This window comes from Nematolebias whitei, chromosome 5 (assembly GCF_014905685.2).
Source record: "Nematolebias whitei isolate Nwh7 chromosome 5, NemWhi1, whole genome shotgun sequence".
Lineage (NCBI taxonomy): Eukaryota > Metazoa > Chordata > Actinopteri > Cyprinodontiformes > Rivulidae > Nematolebias > Nematolebias whitei.
The window spans coordinates 47,641,931-47,660,206 of NC_056502.1; the positions used below are offsets into that span (position 1 = coordinate 47,641,931).

The window sequence follows — 18,276 nt, forward strand, 5'->3', positions numbered from 1 at the left end:
TTTGCTTTGTTTTGTTTTTTTGAATGTCCAGAGGACCAGATTTAACTTTTTTAGACTCGAAAAAACAGTTGCAGCCCAGGTTCACAGTCATCTTTCTGATAATAATCTGTTTGAAGAACCTCATTCAGGTTTCCGCCCCTCCACAGCACCAAGAGAGCTTTGATTAAAATTACTGATGATCTCTTGGTTGCTGCCGACTCTGGACTTTTATCATTTCTCATTCTCCTTGACCTGGGTGCAGCATTTGATACCATTTCGCACAATATTCTTCTCGATAGATGGCGTTCCATTGGTTTTTCTGGCATTGCTATAAATTGGTTTCAATCTTATCTCTCTAACCGTCAGCACTTTGTCCAACTTAAGAACTTCAAATTACAGTCCTCCGCAGTTACTTCAGGTGTTCCACAGGGTTCTGTTCTTGGTCCTCTCCTGTTTATCATTTATCTTCTTCCACTTGGCCTTATCTTTAAAAAATTTGGTATTAATTTTCACTGCTATGCGGATGACACCCAGCTCTACTTCTCCACCAAGCCCAACACCACCCTTCCACCATCCTTCCTTTCAAACTGTCTCTGTGAAATCAAATTATGGTTTAATCAGAACTTTCATAAACTGAACTCAAATAAAACAGAATTCTTCCTTGTTGGCACCAAGTCTACCCTATCCAAATGTAATATGTTCACAATTAAAGTTGATGATTCCACAGTTTCTCCCTCCCCTACAGCTAAGAGTCTGGGTGTCATCCTTGATAGCACATTATCTTTTGAATCTTATGTCAATAATATTACTCGGTCTGCATATTTTCATCTTCGAAACATCAACCGTCTCCGTTCATTTCTTACCCCCACAGCACAGCTATCCTTATCAAAGCTCTAGTCACCTCTTGATTAGACTACTGTTCTCAGATCTTCCTCTCAAAATCATCCATAAACTTCAGCTTGTTCAAAACACAGCTGCCCGGATGATCACTGGAACTAGGTTGAAGGAACACATCACCCCTATCCTTAAACATCTTCACTGGTTACCCATAAAATATTGCATCAACTTCAAGATTCTCCTACTCACTTTCAAAGCTCTCCATAACTTGGCACCTCTGTACCTCACTGATCTTCTTTGCTATTACACACCTGCCCAAGTCTTTGCTCCTCTCTATCCATCTCTTGTAATACCTCCTGTCCACTTGACAACCATGGGATCCAGAGCCTTCTCCCCCAAAGCCCCTCATCTCTGGAACTCTCTTCCATAGCACATCCGGAATTCTGATTCTCTGCTCTCATTTAAATCTAACCTTAAAACTCACTTTTTCAAACTTGCTTATTCTGTTTAATGTCATTATGTATTTTATCATTATTAGCATTTGATTTTATTGATATCTGTATTTTATTGTTTTATTGTTTTTATCTTTGTATTTCTTGTTTGATGACCTTGAGTGTTTTGAAAGGCGCCTTCAAATAAAATTTATTATTATTATTATTATTATTATTATTACCTTTGTTGAAGGAATGTGACTATGGGGCCATGGTCATCTCAGACCATGGTCCACTTATTATGAAATTGCTTATCCCGGTCACAAAATCTGTATATTGTCCTTGGAGATTCAACTCCTTACTTTTATCCAAGGAAGACTTTACCAAATTTCTTACATCTGAAATTGAAATTTTCCACAAAGTTAACTGAACAACAGGAATACCACTGTTTACTGTCTGGGAGGCATTACAGGCCTACCTGAGGGGTCAAAAAAAATTTCTTAATGTGCAAACAAAAAAAGAAGGGCTTGGTATGGCTAAGACAGTTAACGGAGATAATACAATTATACAGAGAACATAGCCACTCCCCCTCACAGGATCTAATGAAAACACATTTATTACTTCAAATTGAATTTAACAATTTGTCTACTCAGCAGACAGAATATTTAATCTCTAAATCTAGACAGGGTTACTATAAACACGAGGAAGGGGCTGGGCCTTTGCTCGCACATCAGTTGTGGCAACAGTCAGCCAACCAAACTATTACAGTAATAAACAGGGAGCTGCATGTCATGACAATGCTGAAATTAATACATGTTTTAGTAAATTTTAACAGCCATTGTATATGACTGAGTCATCAGTTAACGTATCGGACATAGGGAATTTTTTTGGAGCTCTTGCGCTTCCTTCAGTAAATCCTGATCTCATTTGGGATTTGGAGAGGGAGTTCTCTGTAGCTGAGAAAAACTTCACAATCAATGATATGCAAAATGGGGAATCCCCTGGACCAGATGGCTTTCCATCTGAGTTTTTAAAGAAATTTTCAAGTCTACTTATACTATTAGTCTACTTACTTAAGTAGGCTAATGCCTCTTTTCCATTAGTACTGGTACGGGCCGACTAGACCCTACTTGGCCCGGTTCTGAGGCTTTTCCATTAGTACCGGTACTTAGCACCTGTTACTATTTTCAGTACCCTTGGCTCTGTGGTTCTAACCCGAATGAAGAGGTACTAAAACGTGACGTCAGAACACTGTCAGTCACTGATTGGTCGGGGGCAGAGGCGGGGGCGGAGTCATTGGATCCTTCAGAAACTTTTCAAAACAATGATCTGCCATTTGCAATTTCTCGGACTGGAGCAGCGGCTGGACTTATTTTAAAGATTTTAAAAACAATACTGACAACATCTTGGTCTATAATGCTGACGTGCTGGCGTTTTTTGTGCTTGGTGGCCGACGACATAATTCAGAGCAAGCTGGATGGAGCTCTGCTGGTGTACCCCGGTCCTTCCCCTGGAGCCTCGGAGCGCCAGGCCGGGCAGGGCGTCATCTCCCCGGCTCCGAGTTCTGCTGGTCACCGCGGAAGATCCTTCGATGTGCCAACGCGGAGGCTCGGGTTCCGGATACCAGCCTTGTGTGCTCAGAGCACCGCTGGTCACTGCGAAGCTGGGGACTCGCAGAAGGCCATTGCGAGACCCCAGCCGCGCGTAATCGTGAAGGCCGAATCTCGATCCCGCCCGGCAGTCAGGCGGACTGGACAGTCTGGGACGGACGTTGGAAGTGATTTTTAAATAAACTAATATTTTGTTTTTAGACAAAAAATGTTTTAAAAAATTGCTGAAGCGATTTAAAAAGTATTATTATTTTTTTACACGTAAAATGTTTTTTAAAATCGCTTCCACCGTTCGTCGCAGACCCGTCTCTGTCCGCCTGTCTGCGCGGGTCAGGCCTTCATTTTTTTTATTTTTTTTTATTTTTTTGTTGAGCTCAGTTTAAGTGTAGAAACATTGTGAAGTGTTTCAATGAACTTATCATCATCGCTCAATTTTTTATTTATTTATTTTTTTAATTTTTTTATTTAAAGAAAGAGAAGAAAGAAGAATAAATAAATAATAAAAGAGAAATAGATAAGACGAGAGACCACCACGACAAAACAACATGCACAGCACAATGCCACCCACAATATCACCATGAAACATTCGACATCGCACAAGGAATCATCTAGCTTCCACCACTACCCAACCTAGCGTGCATCTGTCAAAGCACCTGAATCCAAACACCCGTGCAAGCACACCCGCCACCACCAGATTTCTCCAAAAGAATGCCCAATAGTGGACGCGGGGGCCCACAGACCCGCCCCCCCAGGATACAATGGCAACATAGGGAGGACCGGAGCCACAGACACACAGCGGCCCACAGGCCCGGAGCCCTAAGAGTCTCCCAACAGGGAGAACCGCACCCCCCCACAGAGGAGCAGAGGAAAGAACCGGGTGACCCCAGCCACCACAATGCAGAGCCTCCAGGAAGCTGCAGCGACGAGCCCACAGGTCCGGCCGGTGACCCATGCCCCCCCCCAGGTAGATCCGGCCATGGACACCGAGCCCCAAGCCTCGAGGCCATACCACCCCCCAGCAGAGCCCCGACAGAGCCAGGGCACCCAGGCCCCGCCAGGCAGCAACCAGGGCGGACCGACGTGCACCCCACCACCCAGCCCAGACTCAGAGAGCCATCAATGCACCGGTGGCAAGGGGGTCCCCCGCCAAAGGGGGGCACGACCGGGGGGAGTGGGCCCCACACCAAACGTGGGGCCCAAATTGATCCAAGAGAGTGGGGACCACCAAAAACCCAACCTGAGCAACCAACAGACACACACAGATAGCCCGACAGAATCTCTGTCGGGCCGACCGCATGCACCATCTACCTGACAGCGACCACAGGCCGGCCCCAGCCCAAGGGGCAGAGCAGCAAGGAGCCGCAGCTGAGGAGGGCCGGCTCTCACATCAAGAGCTCCGCACCATAGGCCCGGAGACGCCCCAGCACGCCACCCATGCACCCCCCCCCACACACAGCACCCCCACCGCAAATGTCACACAGGAAGACCAGCCAGTGCCCCAATGAGGCGAAGCCACGCCCCCAACCGCCGCCTACACCACCAATGACCACACATACACTACCATAGCCAACCCCCCGCCGAAAGCCGGCAGCCACCCCGGTCAAAGTGCCGGCCATCGCAACCAGGAACCTAGATTAAAAGAATCGGAACAGCCCAGGAGGAACCGAAGCACCGGCCCCATCACTGACCGCCCCCAAGGCCCAAAGCCCACCCACAGCCCAGACCCCAACAATGCGCCCCCCCCTCCATCCCCGACCCCTAGTGTCACACGGAGAAAGGAGGTGTTTGTGAAAGGGGAAAAAAATATAAAAATAAATAAATAAATAAATAAATCTATATATGCATAAATAAATTATGAACAGACCCACTTCCTCCTCCTCCCACTCGAATATGGTGTTGATACATGTTGTTATACAGTGCGTTTAAAATGGGGGGATGAGGTGGCGACCGGCACAGACCCACCTCTTGCCCAGAGAGCAGGCGGCGCCCGTTCACCCCTCATCTCCGCCCAGAACCCTAAATGTCTACATGCTACATATGAGAGTGGGCACAGGTCCAGGGAGGTGGAAATGGTAGTACATCCCACCACCTAAGTGCGATCATGTGCCCAGTCCAGATCCTATATATGCATGTGTCGTGAGAGTGTTATAAGTGAGTGTCTAGGTTGTATATTAAAATTAGGGCCCAGGACCCCACCAGCCACGGAGATGGATGATTCTCCCCGTAGCTCAGTAGTGCACCTGAACCCCAAAACCCTGTTTGAGTGGTGGTGTGGTGGAGTGGGCGGAGGAGGACGTCGGGATGGGGAGGTGAACTGAAGTGGCAATGCCCCCCCAGGGGACCAGCTCCCCCACTGACCCCAATAGGCACCCCCACTCTCCGAGATCCACCAGGGGACAGAGGCTCTAACAGAGATACCTAGGAGGAGGTGGCAGCCGCACCACCAGGGATCAAGGCCACGGACCGGCACATAGCCCCCGAGGACCAACCAGAACCAGGGCCAGCAACCCAGACCCATCCCGAAACTGTCTGCGCGGGTCAGGCCTTCATGATTACGCGAGGCTGGGGTCTTGGAACAACCTTCAGCGAGTCACCAGCTGAGCTCAGAGCTGGGAAGATGAGCCTGCCCACACATCTAAAATGAACATTAACAGTAGAGACAATGAGTGCAAATACATCAAATGATGATGAAAACCTATAAAAATTTAAATCTAGATGTTTTTGTAGAATCTGGTTCATCAGAGATTTAATTTATATACATATATATATTTATATCTATATATATATATATATATATATATATATATATGTATATAAATGTATATGTATATATATATAAATACATATATATGGATATAAATACATATGTGCATATATATACATATATAAATACATATATATGAATATATATATATATATATACATATGTGTGTACATATTTGCGTGTATATACATATATGTGATATATATATATATATGTGTGTGTGTGTGTGTATATATATATATATATATATATATATATATATATATATACACACATATACATACACACATACATGCATACATACATACACACAACTTCAAGATAACATAAATTCTCACCCTTTACTGAAAACAGTTTCAGCATCTCAGCGCCAGCAGCTGGTGAGAGGTGGTGACGTCAATTTGAACCCCGCCCACTGGAACCGGTACTGAAAGCACAATGGAAACACAACCTGTACCGTACCGAGTAGAGTAGAGCCGTGCTGTACCGGTACTACAGTTACTAATGGAAAAGGGGCATAAGTCTACTTAGTCCCTTATTAAGGTCTGTGTTTGAGGAGTCTGCACAGACATTACCACTGTCCATGCATCAAGTTGTAATCTTGCTGATACCTAAAAAAGATAAAGACCCTCTACGTTGTGGCTCATATAGACCTATCTCACATTTAAATACTGATGTTAAAATCCTTGCAAAGGTCCTAGCAAAACGACTTGAGCAGGTGGTCCCCACAATCGTTCTGCCTGACCAGATGGGGTTTGTTAAAAACCGTCAGGCTTTCTTCAATGTTAGGCAGCTGCTTGATGTGCTGTACACTCCTAGTCCACCCAAACACACCTGTGACGACACCATTCTTTCAATAGATCCGGAGCAAGCATTTGACCGGAGTGGGGGGGGGGGGGACTTTAAAGTTATTTGTTTGGTTCCAAATTCACTTCATGTGTGAGGCTGATATATACGTCCCTAATGGTGGTGGTCTGCACTAACTGTAACATATCTTCCTATTTTTAACTGCTGCGGGGTACGAGATGAGTGCTCGTTTCACCACTTCTGTTTGTGTTGGCGATAGAACCATTGGCTGTAGCTTTATGGCAGATCTCCATAATTAAGGGGATAAATTGACTAGGTACAGAGCATATTGTTTTGTTATATGCAGATTACATGCTTTTGTATATATCAGACCCCGTTACTAGTATCCCTGAATTACTTATTTAGCTTCAAAAATTAGGGAAAATATCTATATCTATATTAATCTTCAAAAGAGCGAGCTGATGCCTGTGACCACTATAGAAAAGAAAATTTTGGACACCATATCCTTTAAAATTTATTGAAACATTTTTAATGCCTTGAGATCTGGGTAGCTCGAGATCATAAGAACATCTATAAAACCAACTATAAACCGTTCATGGTGAACCTTAAACAGGACATCTAAAGATGGTAATCCTTGCCTCACATTCTAGAGGGCAGAATAAACGCTGTAAAATTCATATCCTACCTAAATTTCTATACCTGTTTCAGAATCTGCCAATCTTTTTTATTAAGTCCTTTTTTACCAATCTGAACAGCCAGATATCAGTGTTTATTTGAAATAAAAAGCATCCATGGCTTGCCAAGTGGGTCTAACATCTGCCCCGCAGACTTATAGGCATGTCGCTTTCTAACTTCTTGCACTAATACTGGGCAGCTAATATCAGAGCTCTTGTATTTTGGTTAGGTAAGGACACCCCTTCTCGTAGATGGGTAGCCTTGGAAAGGGCCTCAATTAGATCCAGTTCTCCTTCTGCATTACTCTGCTCTCAGCTACCCTTTAAACAATCAATATCAACCTACACTTCTAACCCAAATGTGATCTAAGCGGTTAAGAGATTTCACCCTGGCAACAGTTCCAACCTGAGAGATGTCACCCTGGCAGCAGTTCCAACCTGCATGAAGACCGCAACCATCATCCCAGTCCCAAAGAGCTCTACAGTGACTGGTCTGGACTATCGGGGTGAAGGTTACTGGCTAGTAGTCATTCAGACTACTAGCCAGTAGCCTTCACCCCGATAGTCACTAAATGCTTCGAAAGACTGGTCATGACCCACATCAGAACAACCATCAACATTCACGAGAACCCTCACCAGTACGCATATCGCGAAAATCGAACAACAGAAGAGTGGTACACACTGCTCTCACCCACCTGGAGCAGAAGGACTCCTACGTCCGTATACTCTTTGTGGACTTCACGTCTGCCTTCAATACCATGATCCCCCAAACCCTGATGGACAAACTAATCACACTAGGACTAAGTCCCTCCATTTGCAACTGGGTCCTAGACTTCTTAACAAACAGACCACATTCTGTGAGGATCCACAACTTCTCCTCCTCCACCATAACCCTCAACACTGGCTCCCCTCAGGGCTGTGTGTTGTTCACTCTGCTCACGTATGACTGTGCACCTATCCATCCACGCTGCCATATTGTAAAGTTTTCAGACGATACAGGGGTGGTCGGATGCTTCACAAACAACGATGAGTACAGTTACAGGCAGGAGATGGAAAATCTGGAGAGCTGGTGCAGGAAGAACAACCTTTCTGTCTGCACACCCAAGTACTTGTAGCTGGAGACCACTTCCACAGCAGATCCTCTTATGTTTGGGGGTTGTTCCTTCTGAAGTCCACAAAGATGAAGGAGATGGTTGTGGACTTCAGAAAGAACGAACACATCCACCCATTCCCCACCCCCGAACATAGGAGGATCTGCAGTGGAAGTGGTCTCCAGCTACAAGTACTTGGGTGTACACCTGAATGACAACTTCAGCTGGGGCAACAACACCACCAGCCTGATCAAGAAAGCACATCAGAGACTCTGCTTCCTCAGACAGTTGAGACAAGCTGGACTGGGAGGCTCAGTCCTCACCTCCTTTTACAGGTGAGCAGTGGAGAGCATCCTGTGCTCCAGCATCAACGTGTGGCATGGAGGCTGCACAGCTGCAGAAAGAAAAGCTTTGCAGAGAGTGTTGAAGGCTGCACAGAGGTTTGTTGGAGTCAGTCTCCCCACCATCACAGACATCTACACCTCCAGATGCAGGAAGAGGGCCACCTGCATCATGAAGGACCCCACTCACCCAGCACACACACTTTTTGCCCCGCTCCCCTCAGGAAGGAAGTTTAAGAGCATTAAGTGTAGAACCACTAGACTGAGGAACAGCTTCTACCCTGAGGCTGTTAGACTCACAAATTTCTAACCAGGATAATCACTGTGAAAAATCACGTCATTAAGCTGCTGAATTGTTTTATGTTTCTATGGTCATTCGCACTCATCTGCTCACACAGACTCATGGGTGAGCGCCAAGGTCCCCACCTTCGGCCACTGCCCATAACATCATGCACCCGACTTTTATGGCCCTTCTTGCAGGTGGTGGGTCCACAGGAACTGGGACCCTGTGTACACATTTTCATTCTACCACATGTACCACATGACAAATAAAGATCCTTGAATCCTTGAAGAGTTGGAATCAGTTCATGAGGTCATTTAACTCTGCAGTTACTGTTTTTGGCACCTTCTTCAAATGCCATAATCATATGTTTACTCCCTCTGTAGCTGATACAGCTTTTGGCACCTGGGTCTTGGGGGGAGTGAGTTCACTGTGTTATCTTTATGTTGATGGTAGATTTACCTCTTTTGAGCAGCTGGTACAGAAGTTTAATATTCACAAGTCACAGTTTTTTAGATATTTGCAACAGAGGCATTTTGTGAGGTCCTACTCGGACTGTTTTCGTTTGCACCCCTCTAAACATTTTGTGGTTAAGATTTTGGAATGCAGGTCTGATACGAAGGGGGCCCTTAACAAAATTTATAAACTACTCAGTTCATACCATGAGTCCAGTTTGGACTTCCTTAAACTGGAGTGGGAAGCGGACTTGGAGGAATCCATATCAGACTCAATCTGGAAAAGAGTCATTAAGAACATTTACTCATCTTCAATCTATCTGAGGCACTGTAATTCAATTTAAGGTAGTGCACCTGGCTGCACTGGTCCAAAGACAAACTGTCCAAGATCAAAGCTGACCTGGATCCTGCATGTAATTGTTGCAAACAAACTGCAACTACAACATACATTCTGGACCTGTCTCAAACTGCAGATGTTTTGGCTATCTATTTTTGGCACCTTCTCTAGGATATGTGGCAAATCTGTACACCCATCACCACTCATCTCACTGTTTGGGGTGGTCCCTGTGGAGACGTCCTTCAGCAAATACGAGACGTTTATGATTGCCTTTGGCTCTCTTCTGGCCAGGAGGCTAATTTTGTGCAATTGGAAGGACCCACACCCCCAGCATATGTACATTGAATAAGGTCAATGTACCATATCCATTTGGAAAAAACAAGATATACCCTGAAGGGGTCTGTCAAAAGATTTTAGGGCACTTGGCAGCCTTTTGTGTTGTACTTGGAAAGCATTTCAATGTCTGGTTAATTAATTTGTGTATGTGTGTGACTGATCCGGAGTGGGAGGAAAAGGGTGGGGGGGTTTGGTTTACATTTGTTCTACATTTGTTCTTTTTTTTTTTTTTTGTATGTTCAAAAACTGAAAAAAAAAAATCAATAAAAATGCTTTGATTAAAAAGAAAATAAAGAGCACTATATCTTGCTTTTATATTTTCACCTGATTGTTTAAACATAGGATTCTAAATTTCTTGAAGTTTAAAATTGTCTGAAATATGTATTTTAAATCAAAACATTCTTTTCAAATTAAGGAGCATTAAACAATATTTTTATGAATATATTGAGCATGCATCAGGAAATATTTTTAGCCATTAACTTGCCAGGGAGCCCTGATCAGCAGCACATATAAGCAGAGGTAAATGTGTTTTGATTACTTAATCTGAAACAGCATAAACTAACAGATGTTTGAAGTGAATACGTATTTAAGTTATGTGCACACAGATGAGGGACTGCAGGAGAGACAGATCCCCTCCCCCGTGCTCATGACCAGTATCCTAAAACGAAAATACTTTAAGCTGCATGCTGAAATGAAAACCAAATCTGCTAATAACATTTGAAGATTGTTTTGGAAAAAGAGATTCCCAAAACAATCAGGTGTTAGCTTCATCACATTTATTTACAAAGCTTAGGAGAACAGCCAACAATCACAGAAGATCACTGCATTTACAAGTATGCACTTATCAATCACCTGTCTGAGGCTCTGACACATTCTGACTTCTTGAACAGAAAAAAAAAAATCAGTTTTGTAGAAACTTCCAGCCCCTCCCCGCCCTGTCCAGCTTTATCAGGACCCAGTTGCCATCAGAAGCTGGAGGAAATCTGGGAGCCAGCAGCTCTCAAAGACTGTCGTAAGAAAGACATCACCGTAATCATATCAATCAGATCTTGGGGATAATAGAATGATCTCTTGCTGTCCCTTTACTAATCGATCACGAGAAAACTGATTATTACATAGAATAAGGATCATGGAACATTTTAATATAATTTACAAATAACAGTAAAAGAGCAGTGAAAATTATGGAGCATGGCGAGTGCAAATAATACACATTCCCTTGACTGTAGGAGTTCTAGGTCCGCCAGCCATTCTCTCACTCATCACCTGCAGCCAATGTTAATCAACCACCACTCCACAGCTGTTCCTGGTTTGGAGGACTACTCTGCCTGGGTATAAGAACCTCTGCCAGACATGCCTCCAGCACCGGGACATTTATCATGCTTATGGTAAAGTGTGTGACCAGCCACTAAATCTGTTTGAAGCACTTTGTATCTGAATACCTTGTTTTGATCTCCTGCAGAGATAAGTTTTTTCCACCTCAGACGACCTGCTCCTCTCTCTACCAACACTCACCTCGTTTCACTGCTTGGATCACCTGGAACCCTGGGACTCCTTGAACCTCTCCTCTCTGGACCTGACTACAAGAAACATTGCAGTAAGAACAAGAACCTAAACACAATTGATCAGTTGTTTTCTGAAGATCATTCTGGATACTCACCTTGTCCCTGTCTTCTCTTTTCAGCCTGGAGGATTTTGACCTGCAAAAATAAAAACATTTTTTCTTTTATAACTTCTGACTCTGTTCTTTCCAGTCTGCCACTTGGGATCAAATAATTATTTAAAAATATGACATTGACAAGATCACACTGATTTTTTAAATTCAATATATTTATAATACATTTAAAGTTTATTATAAGCTTAATTAGATAAATTTTTAATTATGAGCAAATAATTGCTTCAGAAAGCAAATAATTTATATAATTAGTGAAATGGAGGCCCTGAAGATTCCCCTCAAAATCAGAAGCAGAGGCATAAAATTATGTATTTCTAGAATTAAAGTAAAACATGTTTTTTTAATTTTTTATTATTTACCTTTTTTGTCCATCCCAGCTGCTGGATGAGCCACAGTTTCGCTGCATTACAAAGATCAAGACCATTGGTAGCACCTACATGGCAGCATCAGGTGTCACCCCGGATATCAACAATGACTACACCTGCATGAAGGTAAGCAAAACGTGTCACTTCTCTCTTGGTCAAGTTTGACTGACTAATAGGTGATGGAAGTCACCTGATGGAAGCCTTAAAACAGTTTGCTCTGTTAGTTTGACCGTCTGATTTGGACAAAACCTAAACCCATAAAACTAGCCACAAGAAACTAGGCCAGAAACAGGACTGCAGGTAACTCCCAAACCCAGCTAAAAATAGAAGGCAGGGTTTTTTTTGTTTTTTTTTCCTCCCTGGCTCTGATCGAGGTGACTGCTTCTGTCTTTCCTCCCCCGTTTTTCCTTCCTCCTGCTCTGCTCTCTGTGTGTCTGAAGTGCCTGGTTCACATCTCTCGAACATAAATTAAAAAGATTATGGATTTGGTATCTTGGGCATTTAACTGTATTGATAAGATTTTTTCATCAAAGCGACAAGGTCCTGGAGAACCGGCGTGTCCAGCTGAGACTCACGCTGTGGGGTACGTCATGGATCCATGGGGAGTGTGGCAGCTGATGTGCCTCTCAGTTCTGTCTCAGGAGGATGTTGAAAACGTTTTGGAATTTGGCATTATGATAGCAGGGACTCTGCTTTTTGGCATCGGCGGGGCTCTGTTTTATCAACTTTTGAAGAAGACATTGGTGGCAGTTTCGGCCATGGAAAAGCTTCAGAGTCAGTGTGAAGGTTTGGTCCGTGCAGTAGGAACTTTAAATCATCTGATTTACGAGCTAAACCGTAAGGTGGAGGCGATTTATGAGAATCGCAGGCCACCTGCGGCTTCTGGGACTCGTCAGTGTGGTGGGTTCGACCTTGAAGGAGACTCATAGCATGGATCAGTGGAATGGAATCCCACAATTAGGCATTTTCGGAACCAGAACGCCCAGATGGACTCAAGGCTGAAGAAAAAAGTACTCTGTCTGCCTGAAGACAAACAAGAATCAAGCTGACTCTCCGACGGCCTCGGAATGGGCCGACTATCAAATTTCTCCTGGGACATGGGTAACCAAGGACAAAAGCTTCATCTATCGCAAAAGAACTTTCTGTGCAAGCTTATCAGAACTGCTGGCTTCAGAAAATGTGGCTAATCTGAAAAAACGCTCATGGACAAATCTCAACACGTTGATGTCAAATGCAAATGTAATCATGTTTCAATTGTGCTTGCTGGTAGAGTTTTTTTAATGTCTCAAATTGTGTCCTGATAGACAAGATGTGAAAGATCTTTTTTTGTAATACCATTATTTACCCTCATATTTCTCCCCCTTTTCCTATCTAAGATTATTATCTGATAAGAAGGCCGCGCACAGTGCAGTAGCAGCTTCGTACACTTCGTCCATCTTCCCGACGACTGCATGTACATGTTCTTGTTGTATCTCGGTACAATGATCCATCCATCCATCCATTTTCTTCCGCTTATCCGGGGTCGGGTCGCAGGGGTAGCAGCCTAAGTAGGGAGGCCCAGACTTCCCTCTCCCCAGCCACTTGGGCCAGCTCTTCCGGGGGAATCCCGAGGCGTTCCCAGGCCAGCCGAGAAACATAGTCCCTCCAGCGTGTCCTGGGTCTTCCTCTGGGCCTCCTTCTGGTGGGACGTGTCCGGAACACCTCACCAGGGAGGCGTCCAGAAGGCATCCTAAACAGATGCCCAAGCCACCTCAACTGGCTCCTCTCGACGTGGAGAAGCAGCGGCTCTACTCTGAGTCCCTCCCGGATGATCGAGCTTCTCACCCTGTCTCTAAGGGAGAGCCCAGACACCCTGCGTAGAAAACTCATTTCGGCCGCTTGTATCTGAGATCTCATTCTTTTTCGGTCACAACCCAAAGCTCGTGACCATAGATGAGGGTGGGAACGTAGATCGATCGGTAAATTGAGAGCTTCGCCTTTTGACTCAGCTCTCTCTTCACCACGACAGACCTGTACAGCGCCCGCTTCACTGCAGACGCTGCACCTATCCACCTATCGATCTGACGCTCCATTTTTCCCTCATTCGTGAACAAGACCCCAAGATACTTGAACTCCTCCACTTGGGGTAGGACCTCCTCCCTGACCCGGAGAGGGCACTCTACCCTTTTCCGGCTCAAGACCATGGCCTCGGATTTGGAGGAACTGATCTTCATCCCGGCCGCGTCGCATTCAGCTGCGAACCGCTCCAGCGAAAGCTGTAGATCACGATCTGATGAAGCCAATAAGACCACATCATCTGCAAAAAGCAGAGAGGCAATCCTAAGGCCACCAAAACGGATCCCCTCAACACCTTGGCTGCGCCTAGAAATTCTGTCCATAAAAGTTATGAACAGAATCGGTGACAAAGGGCAACCTTGGCGGAGTCCAACTCTCACCGGGAACAAGCCCGACTTACTGCCGGCGATGCGGACCAGGCTCTGACACCGGTCATACAGGGACCTAACAGCCCGTATCAAAGGGCCCGGTACCCCATACTCCCAGAGTACCCCCCACAGGGCCCCCCACAGGGCCCCCCGAGGGACGCGGTCGAACGCCTTCTCCAAGTCCACAAAGCACATGTATACTGGTTGGGCAAACTCCCACGCACCCTCCAGGACCCTGCTGAGAGTGTAGAGCTGGTCCAGTGTTCCACGGCCAGGACGAAAACCACACTGCTCTTCCTGAATCCAAGGTTCGACTATCCGACGGACCCTCCTCTCCAGAACCCCCGAATAGACCTTACCAGGGAGGCTTAAGAGCAATGATAATAAAGCTTATTCTGATTCTGATTCTGATGTCTATAGTCAAAGGAGGAAGTGGGAATGAGCATGGAGATAAAGCATGGAAGACATCAAGTCAAACAGCCTCTCTTCTCTCCCCCACATTTAGCGGGCAGAGCTTATTCCTTTTAAAGTCCTGTCAGCCAATCAGGTCTGGAAACAGTGGACATGGTAATGAAGCAAATCTGCCTTCATAAAACTGAGACAGGTGCATGTAACACATAGACCTAATGGGACTGTTTGCCAAAAAGCACCAGCTTTCATCTGTTCTCTCAGAAGCTTTGTGGCTTGTCAACATTCATTTTGGAAAACTCCAGTCTCACTTTTTTTTTACTTTTGTGTCCTCCTCAGTTGTCTTCCATAAAGTTTACTTTGGCTCAAACGGTGACTGCTGGTGTGATCTGACACTGATGAACCTTGACCTTTGAGTTCACCTCTAATCTCGTTGGAAGTTGTTCTGGGCTGTTTGTTTACCATTTGTACTTTGTATTATCCTTCTCTTTGTCATTTATTTTCCATTCAGAGGGGATTGTCTACAGTCCTGTGGGCCTTTAACTACTTAAAAATATGTGCAGCTGTAGTCAGAGGAACGTCAAGCTGCTTGGAGACGGTGTTGTAGTCTTTACCTTTAACGTGCTGCTCAATCCTTTTTTTTTAAGCTCCTGAAATCACTCTCTCCTTAACTTCCTGTGGTCCATGTTCAGTGCGGTACACCATGATACCAAACGGCACTGTGACGACTTTTCTATCTTTAAATAGGAAGACTGACTGATTACAAGATTGAAGACACCTGTGATACACCTTAATTTAACATGTCTCTATGGTCTATCTTCTCTAGGGGTGCCATCCTTTTTGACATGTCAATAGTTTGTTCTTTGTAAATATTCCTGTTGAATCAAAATACAAAACCAGTGTCCACTTTAAATTAGTTGATTTTCAGGAAAAAAATATTACTATTGTCAGTTTCAAGTAATTTCAGTGATCATTGTACTTTTTTCTTATTTTAACAAAAGAATACCAACATATTTTTCTGTAAATAGTAAGCCCAGTGCTGTGCTTTGTGCTCGTGATATGTTGCTCAGTCTGAGTCCTGTAGGGTTCTTTCTAACAGAAGGAGGAGCAGTCTGACAAAGAGTGCTGGCAGCACTTGGCAGACCTGGCAGATTTTGCTCTGGCGATGAAGGTCACACTCATGAACATAAACTACCAGTCATTCAACAACTTCATGCTACGCATAGGTATGTGCCAGTTTTTCATCCCATGGGATTTGGGCTGGGAAGGGTTTAATAATACAGTATTCATTTGTAATAAAACAAGAAGAAAACTTCAGTTTGCTTTTAGTTCTCCTAACAGAAACAGAGAGACTGTGTTTTTCTTTTTTCATTTGTGTTAGTTATGTGGAAACCAAAATTGCAGTTCATTTGATTTAAAGAAAAATTAGGACTTGATGTATGTTGTCCTCCGTCAGAAATAGAGTCCCAAAGGTATGACTGTATTAGGATATATTAGGAAAATGTAAAATTAGAAAGTTAATGTGTCTGACATGTTTAAGTCTCCCACAGACCAAAAACATGCATGTTAGACTTATTGGTAACTCCAAATTGTCCCTAGGTGAGAGAGAGAGTGAATGGTTGTTTGTCTCGTTTGTCTCTATGTGTCCCTGTGACCTGTCCAGGGTGTCTTCTACCTCTTGCACAGTGATATCTGGACATGGGCACCAGTGACCCCTAAGACCTGAAAAGGAAGAAGTGGGTAAAGATGATGGATGGATGGATTGCTGGATGGATGGATGGATGGATATTTAAGCCATGTAGGAGCTAGATGGTGTCCTTCATAGTGTTATGTTGTCTGTCTCAGACAGGTCTCTCTTGTAAATGAGTCCTTGTGACTCACTGAGACTAGCCTGTATCAATAAAGGTTGAATGCATTGTAAGTAAATCCTTTAGTGAAAGTTAAATGAAGCATGATCTCCAGTCCTGACACAGGCTGAGTTCATGAACAATCCAGACTTATGACTCTGCAGAGGACTGAACTAACTGGTATATTTAGGCCCGAGCAGCTAAGCGCTGCGAAGGCCTATTGTAATTGTGTCGTTTCTAATTTTTTTCCGTCAAAGAGCGCTAATTTGGAGGCCTTAACATATTCGAAAACTCACCATATTTGACCCAAAATTGTCCCCCGCGAGAAATTTGAGGTATTTAATGGAACCAAAAGTGGGCGTGGCCAAACTGCTCCACAGCACCCCCTAACGTGAGATATGACAACTGGTAAGACCTAGAGAGCTGAAATTTGGTACACATGTACAACCCACTGAATCATGAAAAAAAGTCTCTTGGAGGTATGCCTTAAACCCAACAGGAAGTCGGCCATTTTGAGTCAAAGGGTCAATTTTGGCCGTTTTTCACTTTTCGTACACGGCGAATTTGAACGAACTCCTCCTAGGGATTTCGCTCAATCGGTTTCAAACTTGCGCCATTTTGCTCAGTAGGCATGGGGGACCAAAATTTATCAAAACGGTGCAAACCGACGTATGTTGAGGGGGCGGGGCCGGACCTCAAAATTATGCTTCACGCCAAAAATTTCCAAACGCTACAACTTTCACGTTGAAAAACAGAATTGCACCAAATTTGGCACAAGTCATCCCTGTCCCATGCCTGACGATACCCTGAAGTCAAATTTTGACGTCATCAAAGCCCCGCCCCCCTCGGAACAGGAAGTGACTTTTTTTGCTTGGAATGCTCCTTCCCTGACACTCTGGACCCAATCACGATGATCCTGTGTTAGAAGGCAGACAACAAGTTGGTCTGACTTGCTTTGAAGCGCAAAGCGTTTCCGCTGGAGGATGTGGGCGTGGTGGCGTGGCGAATTCAGAAGTGACGCCGTTACAATACGTTTGGCTCTAAATTCCACAGATTTGATCCGAGGTTCATCAAAGTCACTACGATCGATCATTGCCCACCCCTTGAACAGGAAGTCATGAACTCAAGTGCGCCCCCTAGATTATTTAATCAGTTATATCTGAGTTATATATCAGCCAATCTGCACCAGATTTTGGGTGCATCATTAGTAAGCAGTTATGGATACATTAGTAGTGTTTTTTAACTTTTGACTCTAGAGCGCCCCCTACAATATTCCAACAAGTATATCTCAATGATATATCATCCGATCTGCACTAGATTTTGGGTGCATCATTAGTAGCAGTTATGGACACATTAGTAGTGTTTTTTAACTTCTGACTCTAGAGCGCCCCCTACAATATTGCAACAGTTATATCTCAATGATATATCATCCGATCTGCACCAGATTTTTGGTGTTTTATTATGTAGCCCTGATGGACACATTAGTAATGTTTTTTTAACTTTTGACTCTAGAGCGCCCCCTACAATATTGCAACAGATATATCGTCCGATCTGCACCAGATTTTTGGTGCCTGATTAGTGAGGACTCATGGACACAGTGGTGTTGTTGTTTAATATTT

The 18,276-nt window shown here is 44.3% G+C and overlaps 1 protein-coding gene across 1 annotated transcript in view; it reads left to right on the plus strand.

Annotated features, from left to right (window-relative positions):
- Positions 1 to 18,276, plus strand: part of LOC119409573 (adenylate cyclase type 3) — a gene marked incomplete at its 5' end in the record, with an annotated part of 50,216 nt that overhangs the window by 18,313 nt on the left and 13,627 nt on the right. The window contains 2 exon segments of the mRNA XM_037676476.1: positions 11,992 to 12,105; positions 15,910 to 16,036. Of these exon segments, the coding sequence (XP_037532404.1) occupies positions 11,992 to 12,105; positions 15,910 to 16,036 (241 nt within the window).